The 19,452-nt window shown below is 35.9% G+C and overlaps 1 protein-coding gene across 1 annotated transcript in view; it reads left to right on the top strand.

The window, feature by feature from the left end:
* Positions 1 to 12,457, top strand: part of LOC107657409 (activin receptor type-1-like) — a 28,145-nt gene extending 15,688 nt beyond the window's left edge. Inside the window, exons 4-11 of the mRNA XM_016445464.1 lie at positions 540 to 803; positions 1,485 to 1,690; positions 3,402 to 3,501; positions 3,704 to 3,850; positions 4,220 to 4,495; positions 5,963 to 6,160; positions 10,070 to 10,200; positions 12,089 to 12,457. Coding sequence (XP_016300950.1) covers positions 540 to 803; positions 1,485 to 1,690; positions 3,402 to 3,501; positions 3,704 to 3,850; positions 4,220 to 4,495; positions 5,963 to 6,160; positions 10,070 to 10,200; positions 12,089 to 12,223 — 1,457 coding nt within the window. The 3' untranslated portion in view covers positions 12,224 to 12,457. The remainder of the gene's footprint in view (positions 1 to 539; positions 804 to 1,484; positions 1,691 to 3,401; positions 3,502 to 3,703; positions 3,851 to 4,219; positions 4,496 to 5,962; positions 6,161 to 10,069; positions 10,201 to 12,088) is intronic.
* The last annotated feature ends 6,995 nt before the right edge of the window (positions 12,458 to 19,452 follow it).

The following is a 19,452-nucleotide window of genomic DNA, read 5'->3' as shown; positions in this document are numbered from 1 at the left end:
AGCATGTCAACATATTCTGTTACACCAAATACACAAAATAATGATCTTTAAAAAAGCATCATATGACCCCTTTAAATAAATTTCAGTAGTTCAGTACTTTTTCCCTGTCATTCCATTTTATTACAATTTAATTTATAATTTCTTAATTTCTATTTGTTTTGTTTTCTTTGTATGTATGAATTACTTGAGTTGATACCGACATCTGGTGAAAATTTCATGTCAACAGCACCTTTAGAAATATATTTACTGAGAAAAATGGTGATGTGTTCAATACTTATTTTACCCGCTGTATATCGGTTGGAAAAAAAAGTTATCTTATTGTGCATGATTCACATTAAGAAGGTAGTGTGTTGACCCCTACATTTAAAAAATTTCACTTGGAAATAATTTGCATTAAGAAAATAAAAAAGGGTTGCTAATACGGTTTCATTAAGGCAGTTTTTAATTAAATGTTCAATGCTTTGAAAAACACATTAGCTGAGGTGTAACACAACACACACTTATGTTTTTTTAATTTTTTTATCTTCTCTTCTATCTAGATGAGGAGTTAAGGGTGGCCCCTACAGAGCACGAATGTGTGTGTGAGGGTCGATCATGTGCAACGGGGGACCGCTGTAAGGGTCAACAGTGTTTCTCCTCTTTGACACTGAGTGATGGGACACCAGTGTCTCAGAAGGGCTGTTTTAAGGTGTATGAGCAGGGCAGGATGACCTGTAAAACACCTCCATCACCTGACCAGATAGTGGAGTGCTGTCAGGCTCATCTGTGCAACATGAACCTCACCGTGAGACTTCCTGTACGAGGTAACAGACATTAACCTCTCACACCTTCACCTCCTTTATATTCCATATTCATACGCATTTATTTTTTTATTTAATTTTCTTACATATGCTCACACATAAACAAAACAAGTTTCCTTTCATTATGTCTTATATTGCATGTGGGTATTTGTAGTATCAGCAGCGTTCTGTGGCTTGACATGCATTTTGTTCATTTATAATTAGTTTGCATGCAGCTTTTATGTTTAGCTCCGTTCCTAATCAAGCACACCTGAAAAATCTAAGCAAAGACTTCAGAATTGCTTGAACAGTACATGAAAGTGTGTTTAATTTGAGGTGGAGCTTCTTTTTTAACTCTACAGGACAATGGCCCAGGCCTCTATCCCTGATCTAAACATTTGACATATATTAAATTTCCATGATTTGACACAATTTTAAAATTCGCTGTTGTTTCTGGGTTTTCCATGACTGTTGCAGCTTGTTTCATTGTTTTTGTCAATATGAAAAAAATTAAATTGGCAATGCTTAAGAACTCATTGTGACGAAAGAAAGAAAGAAAAATATTTATTTTTTTACATTACAGTGAAAGTTAGGGGTTCAAATGTGCTTAATGTCATGAAAATGTCACAAGCTGAATTTTTTTTGTGAGGTTCACCACTCTTCAAGGTAAAATGGTTTCTTTTGAAATCTCTGTCTGTCTCTCAGTGGTGGAGGGCCCCAACTATAGTGTGACAACGCTGACCATCGTGATTGTGGCTCCAGTCATCGTTCTGATATTCCTGTCTGGTGTGGCTATCCTGATCTTCCGTTGTATTCACCATCACCAGATGGAGCATCTGACCGCTCATGATGCAGAGTATGGCACCATCGATGGTCTGATTGCATCTAACGTGGGAGAGAGCACACTCGCGGTGAGAAAAAAACTACACTTACCAAAGTCTGTCATCAGTCTGTGATTTAAGCACATTGAGCACATGCTGAAAAGTCGAGTAAAAGATCAAGTAAAGCTTGGCTCTTCCAAGCTTTATAATGGCAGTGAATGGTGGTCTTGATTTTGAAGCAAAATTACAAAACAAGTGAGACAAAAAAAAAAAGAAGAGTACAAAAAAGTAGTCTACATGGCTCCGGGGGGTTACTAAAGGCCTTCTGAGTAGAACTTCACTTCAGAAGGCCTTTATTAACCCCCCAGAGCCGTGTTGAGCACTTTTTAGTAAGGATTTATATACTTTATTTAGCTTCAAAATCTTGACCACCATTCACTGTAATTATAGAGCTTGGAAGAGCCAGGATAGTTTTTTAAAATAAATTCAGATTGTGTTGGTCTGAAAGAAGAAAGTCATATACACCTAGGGTGGCTTGAGGGTAAGTAAATCATGGGGTAATTTTCATTTTTGGGTGAACTATCCCTTTAGCAGGCTTAGGCTCTATTTAAAGGACTACAATAAATAGCTCATATGTGACCCTGGACCACAAAACCAGTCATAAGGGTCAATTTTCATAATAATAATGTCAATAAATAAGCTTTCCATTGATGTATGGTTCGTTAGGATAGGACAATATTTGGCTGAGATACAGCTATTTGAAAATCTGGAATCTGAGGATGCAAAAAAATCAAAATATTGAGAAAATTGCCTTTAAAGTTGTCCAAACCAAGTTCTTAGCAATGCATATTACTGATCAAAAATTAAGTTTTGATATATTTACAGTAGGAAATGTATAAAATATATTCATGGCACATGATCTTTACTTAATATCCTAATGATTTTTGGCATAAAAGAAAAACCTATAATTTTGACACATACAATGTATTTTTGGCTATTGCTACAAATACCTGTATACCCCAGCGACTTAAGACTGGTTTTGTGATCCAGGGTCACATATGTGGTTACACTATAAAAAATAAATTTAAAAGAAGACATGCACCATAGTAATACCATGTTTTTTTTTTTTTTTTTTTTTTTTTTTTTTTTCTTTTTTTACATAAATGCTTTTTAGCTTATTAATTAATAAAACATCTCATAAATCCATGCAACAATTTACAACAATTTAACATCTGGAATCCACTTTTTGTGTTTTGAATGGTTTCTAATACCAACAAGATTTTGTTTATGCTGACATATGATAAAATGTTTTATGAAACTAACAAACACACCATGTCAGAAACCCATGCATTTCTCTCTGTTTAAACAAATTTCGGCAGAAAAGTTGCAGGGTTTTGGCGAGTTTGTAAGTATTTGTGATGTGTGTTTGCTGAGCTGGCTCTTTAGTTGCTGTTGTTGGATCTTTTTCAAGCTATTTTCAAGGATCTCTGAGGAGTGCTTGGCAACCAAAGCAAATATTCAGCGTTCTAATGTTTGCCTGAGAATAATTAAAAGTCTGTGCCAGTCCTGGGAATGAGACGTTATTAAAATACTTAAAATCTGTTCTCCGAGGCCTAGGAGGTTTTTGTGGTTTTGCCTCTGGTGCATTTTTTCCTCATTCCCTCATAGTGGAATGTTTCTGTTCATTGAGTGCTCTCTAGTGTATAAGTGTGTGTATTGCAGGGTCCAAATGAACAAATGTAGCTGTACTAGAGTTAATGTACAGCTGTATATTTCTTTATCTTTTGTCTTTCTCTCTCAGGATCTGTTGGATCATTCCTGTACATCTGGTAGTGGCTCTGGACTACCTTTCCTGGTTCAGAGAACAGTAGCCAGACAGATCGCTCTCAGCGAGTGTGTTGGTATGTGCTCACATCATATTTCCATCATTCTTTATGTATGTGTGCATAAAGTGTTTCTTAGATTTTGTTGTACAGGTTAGCACCTCATTTTAAGCTGATTTAAACACCAAATTACTCTGTTACTAGGCTATAGTTACATATATTTGACAAAACCTCACTTTTGAGAGTATGTCCTCAAATGTGTTTGTGTGTTTTCTGTCAGGTAAAGGTCGGTATGGAGAGGTTTGGAGAGGTCAGTGGCAGGGAGAAAGCGTGGCTGTGAAAATATTCTCGTCTCGAGATGAGAAATCCTGGTTCAGAGAGACAGAAATCTACAACACTGTCCTGCTTCGACACGAGAACATTCTGGGTAAATCAATTTATAATGAAACCTTTTATAAAACCCCTAGAAATGATATATGAAGAGTTTATTTGCAAAAACAGATAACTCCATTTTAAATTTTTTTTCAAAAATCACGTTTTTTATTATTGTTATGTTTTTATTGTGTTAGTTAGCTGTATTTTTTTAGTTATTTTTTAACCTAATCAAAATAACCCAACTGCTGTTTGATTGAGATTAATTGGAATGCACAATGAAAAAACTAGATTTTTAGTTATCTGTTTTTGCAGATGAACTCTTCATATGCTTTTTTTTAGGATACCTCAGTTTTGTAACATAAAACAACAATAAAATATGTTAATTTCGCTCAACCATAACTTTACCTTGTATTTTTCTCAGGCTTTATTGCGTCCGATATGACATCGCGTAACTCCAGCACTCAGTTGTGGCTAATCACACATTTTCATGAGATGGGCTCTCTCTACGATTACCTGCAACTCAGCATGCTGGATGCTTCTGCCTGTTTGCGGATGGCACTCTCCATTGCCAGTGGCCTGGCCCATCTGCACGTGGAGATCTTTGGCACACAGGGCAAACCAGCCATTGCTCACAGAGACCTAAAAAGCAAAAATATTTTAGTGAACAAAAACGGCCAGTGCTGCATTGCAGACCTTGGTAAGAATAGCTTCTGAATGAAGCAAAATCAGTTATTGGATGTATGTTGTTGTTTCATATGCCATTAAAGTATGCACATGTTTATCTCAGGTTTTCATCTCAAATACATTTGTGTTAGAACTACTTTCTTACAACACCGATTTAGTTCAAGCATAAGTGATTAGCAATTGTCATGTGGTCAGCAAATCTGAAACTATTTTCTAAATATTCAGTTACCCCTGAAACCCCTTAATCAACCCAAAGCCTTTCAACCTAAAGAACCATTTATCTTTACACTTGAACGAACCTCAAATTTTTCTTTGAAAAAAAAAAAAAAATAGTTACCATAAAATCTTGATTATTTTTATAGTTATGTATATTTATATTCATTCAGTGAATGATAAATCATAGAGGGTAGATTAATGGACTTTTATGACCGTTAAAATCTCTAAATATGTTGTTGCCTACTTCCGTCCATCGCTCACTTGTTGTTCAGTTTCTAATAGTGAAAATAATTTGTTTGGTCCCTCAGTATTTACCTGTTCAACATGTTGCCCTTTATACACTAATAAGTAGAAAGCAGAAACAGGCTATTTGCTCTTGGAGGATGGACACTTTAATTTATGTGTCTTTATTAAATTCACTTCACTCACTTAGTTCCTGAGTCCATTTCTGTAACACCAGGCTGTTATTTGAAGAGATCACAGTTGTTTCCCCCTAAAACCCTAACGAAAAACCCATTAGGTAGCTTTCAGCTAACACAAACTCTTCTGTACACAGGAAGTGGAACACAAGATGTGTTTTTGTACAGCACCTGAGACTACATAAAGCACATTAACAAAATGAGCATGTTCTTTTTAGAACACTGATTTGAAAACGTGTTGTCTGCATGGTACTAGAGGTTTTCACTTAGCACTATTTTTTTCCCTTGATGCTCAAAAAAATGTTTTTCAGTTACTAGACCTTTCTGGGTTCAAGTTTACTTAATGTCTCATGAAACTGAATTTTTGTATATCCCCACAAGAGGGTGCAATACAGCATTTAAAAAGGAAATGAGCTTTTCCCATCATAAAAATGTCAGCATATGCATCTCAGATACATCTCAGCATCATAGATGATGCTCTTAGCGGTGTACAAAAATATTTGTGCAATCAAATGCTTTCTAAAACGAGAGCCCCTTTCCATAATCATAAATAAAATCTGGAAATTATTTCAATAGGAAGGACATCAGCAAAGGGAAGAAAACTGGATTCATCAAACCATTTCATGGGATCTTTTAAATTTAGAATTCACACAAAAAGCGCTGTACAAATACACAGGTTTCTAATCCAGGGACATGTGCAGAATTCCTTGAAAAAGAGTAAGCCTTGCTCTGAAATGGTTATTAATTGACTGTATTATGTGGCTTAATGCATATTGTGCAAAGCTACTGATAGATCCTGTACTATATGATAATGATACATTTGGTCACACATTTATCATCTTCAGGTCTCGCCGTGATGCATTTTCAGGACACAAATGAGCTGGACGTAGGGCATAATCCTAAAGTTGGGACCAAGCGCTACATGGCCCCTGAGGTTCTGGATGACTCCATTCAGACAGATTGCTTTGAGTCTTACAAACGAGTCGATATCTGGGCCTTTGGACTTGTGCTGTGGGAAATTTCTAGAAGAACGGTTAGTAATGGTATGTATATCCTCACACCTGATTCACTATCACACCAGTCATTTGTTCTTTTTTTTTATGTATCTCTGCTGTTGCACTTGGTTAAGTTGCTTTCAATATGGAGAATCACATGATGCAAAGAGGAAAGGATGGTGCTCTGTGTCACTTAGCAAAAATTATCCTGTTATATTATTATAAGGCCTAAATCACTCAAACTGCCTACAGTACAGGTGTGTGAGATGGGTGTTTGTGCCCCCAAAACCAAGGCACAAAATTAACACATGCTAAGTGCCAAACGCAAGTAAATGTTCTATTTGGCCAGATCACTATGGTGGGCGATTATGTTATTGTCGATTAGTTGAATATGTGCTCTGTAAGTAACGTAATTTAGTGAAGTGAAAAATTTGTTAGTATTGAAAATGAGAAATGGGTGCAGTGATTTGCATTAAAATATCAATTTTCATGCATCATAACATTTACATAAAAATTTTTTTATTAACTATAATGGTTTAAAACAGCCCTTTTAACTGCCCAATTTATATTGTAACACATATGTATGACATTAAAATCAAATTGTTGGATCCAAATAGGGCCATGTGTTTGAATCATCTAAATCTCCAGCGAGGAAAGAAAAAGTTGGCAACCCCGATGTATTTTAGTTTTTCTTTTTCTAATTATGACTTAAGCTGTTTCAGTGGCTAAGAAGAGTCATGTGAAATTGAGGAGTTTGATTCATGGCTTCAAGCATATAATCAGTGATCGTTATGTTACCCACTGAGGACTGACCTTTGGGTGTAAACTGGAAAGGTATTCTGTAATGATGGTAAAAGTAAAAAGTAGGGGTGTGATAGAGTTTGGAGGAAAAAAAAAACCCTTCTGCTTCCTTTGTAAATTTGGAAGGTATGCTGCTTGCTGCTAGGCAGTATGATATTTTAGTATGATGTTATATATTTGGAGGCTTTTGAATCTAGATGGGAGATATTATACATTCTGTTCTGCTCCACATAAGCCATTGTAGAATAGATTATTATTGGATATTAGAGTCTCTTGTTTCTTGTTCTGTTCATGCAATTATTATTTCAGATCATGTTTGGGTTTTTATGGAAATAACTTGTCAGTATAGGCATCATTTACATGGATGGACATTTAATTCTGTTACAGAGACCTGATTTGAAGTAAGCATAGAAAACTCAAATTAAGATATATGAGGAGACGACGTGCAGCTGTGCCCTTTGCAGAACTTATTACTCTGTGTTATTTTTCTACCCTGCCCCTTTTCAGTGGGACAAACAGGGTATATGCTGCATTGGTATATTTCTTTTCCTCATAAGATTATTATAATGAGTGTCAATTTTGATTAATTACTACAAGAAGTTTAGAGGAATATATGGAGGTGGTTAGCGCTAAATGTGTCTTTTCTTTTTGTTACCCTGCCACCACTGTAATATTTGTCCATTAAATTTCCCATATTTTTACATCCATAACCAACGACGAAAACAGCGAGAATGTTTAGTTTTCATTCCTTTTTAATACAGATACAAGTATTTGGATGAATCCCGCATATTATTATCAGAACTTCATGTTTTCTATGAAAGGAGTGGATAAAGCAGGGTATATTGAAGTAAGGAGATGTTTACGAGAATAACTCTTTAAAATCATTTAACCAGCTAACCCAAGGTGCAGTGGTGGAAAGAGTACTGAAAATTTGTACTCAAGTACAAGTACTGTTACATTGCTTAAATAATACTCAATTACAAGTAAAAGTACTGGTGTCAAAACAGTACTTAAGTAAAAGTACAAAGTACTCCTTTCAAAAACTACTCAAGAGTACTAGTTACTAGTTACATTTTAGCCGGAGATGTTTAAAGGGGTCATATGACGTTTCTAAAAAGAACATTATGTTGTGTATTTGGTGTAATGCAATGTGTTTATGCGGTTTAAGGTTCAAATACAGTTGTAAATACAACTCACAATCAGCTTGTAACACTCCAAAGAGAAAGGAAAATTTGAAATTGCATCATATGACCCCTTTAACGAATTACCAGAAAATATTAATATCAAAGATGTATGTGGATAATAGCTACTTTGAACAAAACCCACTTTTATCTTATTGAAAAAGTATATCAATTAGTGGTCATGATACAGGAATTTCTAACTTCAATACCTTGAAAAATATCAATATCAAAGTACCTCTTTGTCTGAATATGGCACTTATCACATGCTGTGTGGTATCGGCGTTTGGTATCGGGGCATTTTAACGAGTACAGTACAGGAGCTCAGTATCGGGCCCGATACCGATACCAGTATCGGTGCATCCCTATCAATTACCATTACAAAAATCTCAATCTTAAACATTTGCTCATGCTGGGTATTTGTGTCTTTAAAATAGGGTTGCAAAAGCTTATAGCACAAGGAAGCTTGATTTCAAACTGAATTGAATTTGCAGAGTGAGAGGACAGGCAGTTCATTTGTATAAGTTAGGCCTATTTGAGAGCTCGCATCCAGTTTTCTGCGATTACATAACTGTGTTCTAATGTTACAATGAAGCGCTCGCCACATTTGCGCGGGAATTATAAAAATTATGCGGAATACCTGCAATCCTGCGCGGACATTCAGACTCTGTAATCGGCGGGAGGCGGATGCGTGTCAAACTCACTGTCGGAGAGGAAAGAGCGAGACGCAGCGTGTATCGGTGTATATTCGGTAGATACTGTGGAAAATGAGTAACGGAACAGTGTCAGATATTTCAGTATCGGTATCAAAATATAGATATTTATGATAACACTACCATGTAGTTTGTTTCTCCAAACTTTGAGTCCATAAATGACGCTGAGCTCCCTCACTGTCTGATCAGCTCTTCAAACCTGCTGCAGTGGCGCTTTTCCCGGTTCAGATATCAGGGCTTTTATTGGTCCGTTTACGATCGGATATCTTTATTGGCTACTGAAGTGCCGTCAAAGGTTTGAATATCAATTCAAATTGTGGGCGTAGCCTACTCAGTAACGAACTATGATTTAAAAGTAACGAAGTAGATTATTTTGCTTAATTTGTACTTAAGTACAAGTAAAAGTACAGCTTTAAAAAGATACTCAAAAAAGTACAAGTACCAGAAAAAACTACTTAATTACAGTAACGTGAGTAGTTGTAATTCGTTACCTCCACCACTGCCAAGGTGTTAGACCTACAGTAAGTTTACTACATATTGCTAATGGACAAAACGAGGGGTAGTTTCCATTCCGCTGTAAAATGGGGGACAGGGATTTGAATATTTGCAATTAGCAATGAAGAATGCAAACTATGCATAATTGTGGGATACTGCAAATGGCACAGTTAATAAGGTTACTTCGGAACATCACTTCACTATTAGTGCAAAGGGAAATTTACATGCCAGTCAATGTCCAGTATTGCAAAATGTTTGACTAAAAAAAAAAAAAAAACATGAAAAAGTGTAGAGGCTTCAGTGTTTTTATCAAATGTAGTTAGTCCCAAATATGGTTTATATGCAGGTATAAAGTTTGTGAGATGTTACAATTACAATGACATGGGTCAAAACTGTGCACATTTTAGTTAGACTTTGTCAGTGTATGATTGTGGGTGCACATGTTATTCGGCTTCTGCCCCCTTCACATTGAAAGGGTTATTACAGTAATGTCTTCAGAGGCTTGTCTGATGCCCTCTGTGTGTCTCGTCTAAAATGGGTCCCTATTGCTCCCTTTGGTGTAATAGCTTCAGTACTCTATATATAATCAGCACTGCTGGCGTTCTTGATGAAGCTAAATTTTGTGCTGACAGACACATTACAGTTGGCACAATCGGTGCTCAGTGATTATCTGTGTAATTTGATAACCAGTGTAATAACTTCTGAGAGTAATGGCTGCTCATTTTTTCTGGGGGAGTTCCAAATGTGTTTTGTCTTCACTGACTGTGCAGGTATTGTTGAAGATTACAAGCCCCCATTCCATGACGTAGTGCCGAGCGACCCAAGCTTTGAGGACATGAAGAAAGTGATTTGCATAGACCAACAGAGACCAAACATCCCAAACAGATGGTTCTCGGACCCGGTCAGTACCAGCTCATATACCTTTACAAATCAAGTTAATCAGTCGTGATCCTTGAAGAACATTACACTGTGTCCTAACCAGATCAAGTGGCAAGCAATGTGTCTTCCCCATTCAATTCAATGTGAAAATGGGTTTTATTTTATAAACATGCAGTGTTGTTATTGGATAATTTAATTAAATACTTAACACAGGAAAGGTATTTAATTTAATTAATTAAAAAAAAAATCATTTCTCTTTTTATTTAAGGACACAAACCAAAAGAGAAGATTATTAATTGCAACAAATTTACACATCATAATTTAAATATAACAAATACATTTATAAAGTAAAACTAATATTATTAAAAACCATTTCTGTTATTTCTATACTGTTACTTTTAGTTTCTACTCTAAATTCTGATTTAGATACTGAAATGCTGAAGCTCACACAACAGTTGAATTTTTTTATTTAACCTTTATCTAACCAGGCAAGTTAAAGCTGCAGTCTGTAAGTTTTGCCTCTTTGTCGCCATCTCTTTTTGAAAACCTGCAATTGCAGCTGTGTGCGGAATTACCTAGCTTGCGTGGGTTGTGAGTCGCGGATGAATGTTCCAGCGCGGATTAATCTAATGTTCTGAAGAGTATGTGGCAGTCAGTCACCGCACCGGTGTGGATATTTACTGTACTTGTCTTTTCACCGTATATTGCCATCTGAACAAGCAAATAACAAGTCTGCCACGTTTGTTCTGACCAACTGAGGAAAAAAGCATTACCGTAAATCTCGCTACCAATGGTGATTAAATCTAAAGATTGATTAGCTCATATCACATCAAACCGTTCAAATTATTATTATTGTTATACTTTATTCTCAAATGATTAATGTTAACAACATCAGCATTGGTGACTATGAGTAAAGTGTTTATTAGCGTGTAGATTTCAATTTCTGCACAGTCTAATCTAATTGTCATACTCTTCGAATTTCATATAAAATCACATGAACACTCTTTAGATATTAAAGTGTTATTTATTGCTGGCTTTTGAAACAGAAATAACACTGTAACCAACAATACAGCACAAAATAATAATAAACAAAAGACAAACAAAAGTCCATCTCTCCCATTGGAATTAAAAAAATGTGACCTCTGCTTCGTAAAACATTCATGACAGTATTTCTCTTTTGAAAAGATCATGCCTATTATTTTGGTTTGTGAGATCAGAGATCGCGCTGCGCACGTGTACATACATTCAGGAGGACACAAACTTCTTGAGAATGCTGCCCCGTGACTTTTATTAATAAAATAGATTAAATAGCCTACTGGAGAGAAGTACAGGCGCAAGTAGGCTAATTCACACAGGCAACTGTCACCTCTCTCTCTCTTTCTCATAATTAATTAATGTAGCTAAATGTTATAATTAATTCAAATAAATGTGATCTTATGTGACGTTTTAAAGCGCGGTTAATCGTGAAACCGGTTAATCGCTGCATCCCTATTACAGACGTGACGTAATGACGCAGTGCCTTGCTCGAATTTCCTGCGAAAACCTACCCGTACCACTCAAATTAGAAAACATTATTATAAGCTAACCGTTGTGAATCGGGCTAAAGTAAGGCAATAGTTTTGAACACTGACTGGTTATGTACTTGCTCAAATATTGATTTCAGATAATTTTTAACCCAAAAAAGTTACGGACTGCAGCTTTAAGAACAAGTTATTATTTTCAATAACAGCCTGGCAAAATTTTTTATATGAACACGTGTGACCTCGTGTAAAGAAGAAAAGGATTGCTCTCTAATAGCCACAAGGATATATCCACTTCAGTATAAATATTATTTAGCAAAATCTCCATTTTGTGTTTTTTTAACCCTCCCTTCACTTGATTCAGTCTCTTGTTTTGTTTTTATTTTTCAGACTTTAACATCAATCGTTAAACTCATGAAGGAATGCTGGTACCAGAACCCATCAGCCAGACTTACAGCATTACGCATCAAAAAGACTCTGACAAAAATTGATAATTCTTTGGACAAAATCAAAGCGGACATATGAAATACTTCCTTATGGAAGACCTTAAAGGCCTTTTTACCGCACCCAGTGGATGTCTCATCTGGCGAACAAACTGGAAAAAGAGATAATCTGTGCTTTGTGCTCTTATAGAGGCACATCATATTTATTTTGAACTTAAAGTGAGGCATATTTGGCATCCAAAGATTTTTGAAATATCTCGTTCTGTCACATTACAACAGCTGGGCATTCGAAGAAACTGCTTTAGTGTTAGTTCACCAAAAAAAAAAAAAAAAAAGAAGTAACCTTAAAAACGTACAAATCAGACAGTTCTAGTTCATAATACAGCAACACTACTGCAGCCCTACAAATTATTCAACTGCAACCCTACAAAGAAAAGATAAATGGCTTTTTTCATTCTGTCTCTTTATCATTGTCATTTATAGTGTAAGTAGACAATAAACACAATACTCAATCAATCTGTCATGAACAAATGATGAGTTTTAAGGTTGCACCTCAGTCTTTATCTTGATGCACCATCTGTTTTCTGATGTGTTAAATCTGAAAAGATTTGTATCACTGCACATTTAGCATTATGTATTTGTTTTTTGTTTGTTTCATATTGTTTGTAAATACAGATGCTTAAAGAGTAAAACAACTTAAATAAACCTACAAGATCCTGAATTCAAGAAACGGATATCTGCAAATTGTTTTTGTTTATCAAATAATTCACACAGTTGTTCAACAGACATATACTTGGATCACCATTATAGGTTTATTTATAGATCATTTAATTGAATTTTATGGAAATATTTATTTAAAACAATGAATAAATAAAAAGGCAGAATAGTTTAAGAGAGTTACAGATTTAGCCTAAATTAAGTTGTTACTACTAGTTTGGTGCCACATGTGTGTTTGTTTGTAGTTATTGATCATGTATATGAATATACTTCATGCGTAGAAAGGCTCCAAATGTTACTTGTTGGGTATCACTTTTTTTTAAATAGGTGGAAAATGTGAAACAGGGTTGCACTCAGTTAAACATTGTTAGCCCAGTTAAACATTACATTTTGGATAATTAAAATTTAGATATTATTTACCTCATTTACATAATTTCTGGACATATGGAGGGCATAGCTTGTCTTGCATGTCTTGGCAGTGAATTATTAATGGCTGCAAGAGAATAAAAAAGTATTTAAGCCAGTTTAAAAAGTGTCAATACATGAAGTAGTTTTTACAACATTTTCTGGTCTTCATTTAAACTTATTAAATGATCAAAACAAGAAAACGTACTAAATGTGGGGTCTTTAACATGCTCAAAAACTCAAAATTTTGCTCAAAAGCAAACCGGCTATTAGGCCTGGGCATGCTGTATTTTGATTTCTCAAACGGTTTGGCAATGGCGAGTCAATATATTCAAGCCAAAAAGGGAAATAGTAAGTGTGTTCATACATTTTGTGATTTTAGATTGAGCTGTATTTTTGGTAAATGATGCTGAGCACATGGATGTGACTGTTGTGAGTCATGGTCATAGTATTGTACAGTGAACTGACTTTACTGTAAGTTGTCAACAGTAAAAGCGTAAATGTGAATACGATTTTACTGTAAGTCAGTCTTTCTTTCTTTCTTTCTTTCTTTCTTTCTTATATATTGTCTTCGGAAATATGACAAATAGTCCTGTGAAGTATTTTTGGACTGCAGTGTTACTATTTTAAAATTGGTACAAATATATTACATCTGGACAAATTTGATTTGCAGGCTAAAATAACATGCAATCATGGTGCACTAATCAGCATCTGCATGTTTTGTTTTGCCTGCCTTAATCCAATCAGCATAAACACCATTCTGATCACTAACAATGGCTACAACTTCAAAGAATGGGGCAGGGGCACCAAGAGCAAAAAGACAAAAGGTGATAGCCTGAGTTATCATGATGCAGAAAAATCATCTTCACCTGGTTTTCACCCCTTTTTTATTAAATGATAGTAGTGTGACTTGAACTCAGTCTAGACTCAGGTAGACCTGTTACTGGTAGTTCTTTAGACTTGAATGTCTGGGGCATAACCGCAGGTTCCTTTTTGTACCAGTGCCTGTTGAACTGAAGTAGGTGCAGGTTCATTAAATGTCACTGATTTCTTCTGAGTACTCCAGTCTCAAATTTGGATAAGGTATGGCCGTAGTGTTAGATCATTCTTTTCCATTTCCAATCCTTGACCTTCAGGATCAAGGCCATGGACAGCCATTTTGCAGTGTGCACACTATAGTACTGCATCCTCTTTCAAGTTTTCACTTTACTAATCCTAGTTCACAAAAGCAAACAGGTTGGAGCCCTTTAGCATCTTAATCACACCCATTGCACTTGATTTATCACATCCAAGAAGGTTTTTACATAGGAACCAGTCACCACAAATGCTTTAGAACTATACTGCCTTTCTTGAAAAGTAGTCATAACTATGAATTGTCCTATGCAATGTACCCCTGTGCTCTCAAGTTTCACATTGACATTTTTGAGTTGTGGCTTGTACTTCAAAACAGAGGTTCTCAGAAATTAGACTTATGTCAGCATCTGAATAAATTTTAAAGTCTATGTGTGTTCCTTGAATCTAGATAGTGACTACTCATCCTCCACTTTTGGTATCAATGTGAGTTAACAAACTAAGGAAGTGTGTTATGTTGCTGCATTTCTGTGGTTTGCTGGCATCATGGACGTGGGTTCTAACTGTAACAAAGTGACCGTTTTCCTGCATTTGCAGCACTCCACACTATTTTTGCTGTACAGTGTACACATATCCGCTTTTCCATAATTTATTCTACATATTTTACATCCCCACTTAAGTTACATGCTCAGTGTGGTTTTGTTTTGAGCCACGGTGCTGTCTGCCTCTTTCTCTGTGATGGGATTTTTTCCTGATGCGTGATGTCCATGAGCTTGTTCAGACTGCCTCAGAAGCTCTACGTGTTTCTCAGTGTTAGGTTGGGCATTAGTTAAGGCTTTTTTAATCTTTTTAATCTTTGGTGGCACCGAAGTTCTTTAAGTAGCTTCTTTATTAGAGTATTAGTCCTCTTTTGAAGGTAAATGTCTGATAAACTTGTTCAGAATATTTTCCCATTGAAGCTGCTTACTGATCTGTACTTCAGCCTCTTCTTTGTCCAGAAATCCAGCACTTGCAGACTTGGATGGCTGCTTCAATAAAATAACTTATTCACTTACTAGCTCTACTAACACGTCACAGCATAACAAAACTATATTACTTCCAACAAAGGGTGAAGGCTTTCTGCAGTGCCCCCTTGAATGCATTAAAAAAAGTCTTACAGTTTTTTTCAATTGCTAACAAGCGTTTACCAATACTTAAAGTACTTTTTCTAGACTCTTAACACAGTAACACACCTACATCACACAAGTAGCCAAATAGTTAATTTCCTGGCGAAAACCACATTTTGTTAAATAAATACAAACTCTACATTTCTAAATGCTGAATACCTTTTTCTGCATATACTAACTCTCTCAAAACACTGCAAACCCAATTAAAAATCGAGTCATTCGGTCAAAACATTAGCACTACTTTTCTATCCAACAGAAACATATAGTCAATCATAGCACAGTGACTGTCAAAATACTAACAGCTGATGACTTCACAAAAACTGCATTACTTGTCATGTTACAGTTTTACCTGCATATAGACAATATAAAAATCCATTGTTTTTTGTAATTTAGTTACCTTCAACTGAAACCCATTTTACATTTTTAAGTGTTGAATGTGTTCATTCTTGGCAACATACTGTCTTAAATTTAATTAGTCATTATAGAAAAAAAATAGGATCCCCTATGCAGAAATTCAATTGAAACCTTGATTGAAATTGTTTTCCAGTGGGTTAGGGTTGGATGTGGATTGTGCCCCCATGGTAGCTGATGACAGTGATCAACAAAAATTCCAACATGCATGGCCTTTGGTTTACTATGCAAGCTTATTTCCGTCAGAGAATAAAAAAGTAAAAATGGTAATTGTGGGGTAATATTGGTAATATACAATTTGGGCTTCTATTCTTGGAATTGCGAGTTTACATCTTGCAATTCAGACTTAATCAGAATTGTGAGATAAATTCACAATGGCAAGAAATAAAAGTCAGAACTTTGAGATTAAAAAAAGTCACAATTACCTTTTACCCTTTATATTCCATGGCAGAAATAAGCTTTCATAGGTTCCACATGTGTAAGGGGAAAAACAAACAAACAAACGCAAAAATGCACAGTCCAGCACTCTCTCTTTGATTCTTTGTATTGATGAGGAACATGTAAAAATGTTTTTTTTTTTGGTGAAATTTTGTGAAAAAAAGTTAATTATTTATTTTTTACATTTTTTTCTCTGTTTGATTCTTTGTATTGTTCTGTTCTGCATCAAAAAAAAAAATATATTTCAAAGAGGTCTTTTTACTCTATGTTGATGTAATGGAAAGAGCATCAACACCTGACTATTCCTCCAACTGAGACTGGAATCAGCTGTTTCTAAATATTTCAGTGATATGTTACTTAAAAATGCTTATCAGTTGTTACAATATTTTATATAGAGAGATTTTTTTCAATACTTTTGAGCTGCTGTTGTTGCAGAAGTAGAGGCTTTACACTATATTTAAAGTTTGGAATATTAGGTCGTCATTTCTGTCATGCTGTGTCTAAGCTTTTGTAAAAAGACAAGAAAGATCCATGATTTTGGTATGGGGTAAGCTTGTGTGAAAAGAAAATTTAAGCATTTTAGAAACGTGTTAATTGACTGAATATTGTGTGAAAACAACAAAAATTGTGTTAATGGTATGGTCACAACAGATGGATGTTGTTCTAATTGTGTATAGAGTTTTGAAAATGTGACTACAGATTAGACAAAGGGATGTTAGCAACTGGAAAAAACTGTAATGGTGTGCTTGCGATTTGGGTCTGTGGGAGTTTGGACTAGACTTTGATTTCGTGGCTCCAGATCATGATCACTGCTCTGCAGACTCAGGCTCCAAATATCACGATGACAGTGGCCATACCTGGGATGTGTTGGCTTCAATTTACTACAGTGGAAGTGGATTTGGTTCGTCCATTTTTGTAAAAACCGTTTATGGTGCATACAGTGAACTTTTAAATACTCCTGCTAGGGGATTCATATGATTGTCTTCAGGCTTGGTTTAGACACTGCAGATGCTAAATTGTGATGATTAACAGTCTCATGTCTTGGAAATTTTGATCGAATTGGTGTTATACAGTATGTTTGGTCATATCATATGGATGTGGCAATTTTGGTTCACGGTCAAAGCAGCACCAGCTGGCAGCAGGAAGTGTGGCAATAAAAGTGACTTTGACATAGTCCTCTTAAATGTACCTATTCAAATGCATATATAGGATATATATATATTTCTAAAGTCACTGGGTGGTAGCGGCTTTACTGCTTGGGCCCATTATTGCTGCTTCCAACTATGTTTAGTTTTATTGTTGAAGCTGCACGGATTTACGCTTTCTATAGCATCCCAAAAATTCATAGGGTGAAAGCTATTCCATATATTACTTCCCAGTTTAGTCTATAAAACAGTTTATGTTTGCTTAGTGCTTCTGTGGTTATTTTGCCATGCTTCACATGACCATGAATCAGAGAGAAAACTTGAAAACAGTGCTTTAGTGTTTACCTATCTTTTGTTTTTGTGAGTGTGACAGGCTAAGTGTGGAGGGCAAAATCAGCAGCAACAGTTGATAAGTGTGACACCCCATTCAGTTGTTCTGAGTCTGCTTGTGTGGTGGTGGTTTACACATCGAAAAGTTCTCCTATTTAAAAAAAAAAAAATGAAAAATGGCATTTGTTGCCCTTATGCTTTAGAGGCATAAACTACAAAGATAATATTGTGGTCAGTAATTTGAATTGCAATTAATATGACAACATACACAAAACAGTAACAAACCACACAAAAGTAAAAAAATAAAAATAAATCAAATTTTTAAAAAATCTGCTGTCACAGTTTGTCAGCCCAATGGCCGTCTAGGAGACAAGGTCTTCACTGGGGATCTGTCTCTGGGGCTCATCTAGTTGTCCTGGTCTCCGCTGACATTCAGGGCTGTCAAGGTCATCTCTAGGTCCTGATCCCCCATCTGGGCTGGATACGTACTGGATCCGGGTGACTGCAGTGACCATCTGATCTGGATACAGACTGGATCTGGTGGCTACGGTGACCTCTGAATAAGAGAGAAACAGACTAATATTAGCATAGATGCCATTCTTCTATCAATGTAACAAGTACATCGGGTGTTATGGGAAGCGTTCTAATGAATGCAGCCTAACAATCCTTTAACGGATTTGAATATTAGAAATGTGTTGGTGTGTTATGTGTAAGCCAGGTTAATGAGATGGGTCTTTAATCTAGATTTAAACTGACAGAGTGTATCTGCCTCCTGAACAACGTTCGGTAGATTATTCCAGAGTTTGGGCGCTAAATAGGAAAAGGATCTGCCGCCCGCAGTTGATTTTGATATTCTAGGTATTATCAAATTGACAGAGTTTTGAGAATGCAGCAGATGCGGAGAACTATAATGCAATAAGAGCTTGCTCAAATACTGAGGTGCTAAACCATTCAGGGCTTTATAGGTAATTAGCAAGATTTTAAAATGTATGCAATGTTTAATAGGGAGCCAGTTCAGTGTTGACAGAACCGGGCTAATATGGTCATACTTCTTGGCTCTAGCTGCTGCATTTTGAACCAGCTGGAGTTTGTTTATTAAGCACACAGAGCAACCACCCAATAGAGCATTACAATAATCTAACCTTGATGTCATGAACTCATGAATGAATGTTTCTGCATTTGACATTGAGAGCATAGGTCGTAATTTAGATATATTTAATTAATATTCATGAGCCTCTCTTCTGATTGGCCTGTTGTTTTCTGAGTGACGCACGGCCAGGCCAACCACAGCTAACTATGGTCAGCCGACGTCACAGCGCTAGCTGGAGGAAGCAAAACAGGGGAAACTGGAGGCGGCCCATTCAAACCAGCGCAAAGTGTTAGACAGTGTTCTAGGTTATTACGTGCAGAGTTTTTAGGTCCGATAATTAACACCTCTGTTTTTTTCAGAATTTAGCAGTAAGAAATTATTCGTCATCCAGTTTTTTATATCGACTGTGCATTCCGTTAGTTTTTCAAATTGGTGTTTCGCCGGGCCACGAAGAAATATAGAGCTGAGTATTATCAGCATAATAGTGAAAGCTAACACCATGTTTCCTGATGATATCTCCCAAGGGTAACATGTAAAG

The sequence above is a fragment of the Sinocyclocheilus anshuiensis genome, unplaced genomic scaffold, assembly GCF_001515605.1.
Source record: "Sinocyclocheilus anshuiensis isolate Anshui unplaced genomic scaffold, SAMN03320099.WGS_v1.1 scaffold355, whole genome shotgun sequence".
NCBI classification, from domain to species: Eukaryota; Metazoa; Chordata; class Actinopteri; order Cypriniformes; family Cyprinidae; genus Sinocyclocheilus; species Sinocyclocheilus anshuiensis.
This window is presented reverse-complemented; position numbering and strand designations above follow the sequence as displayed.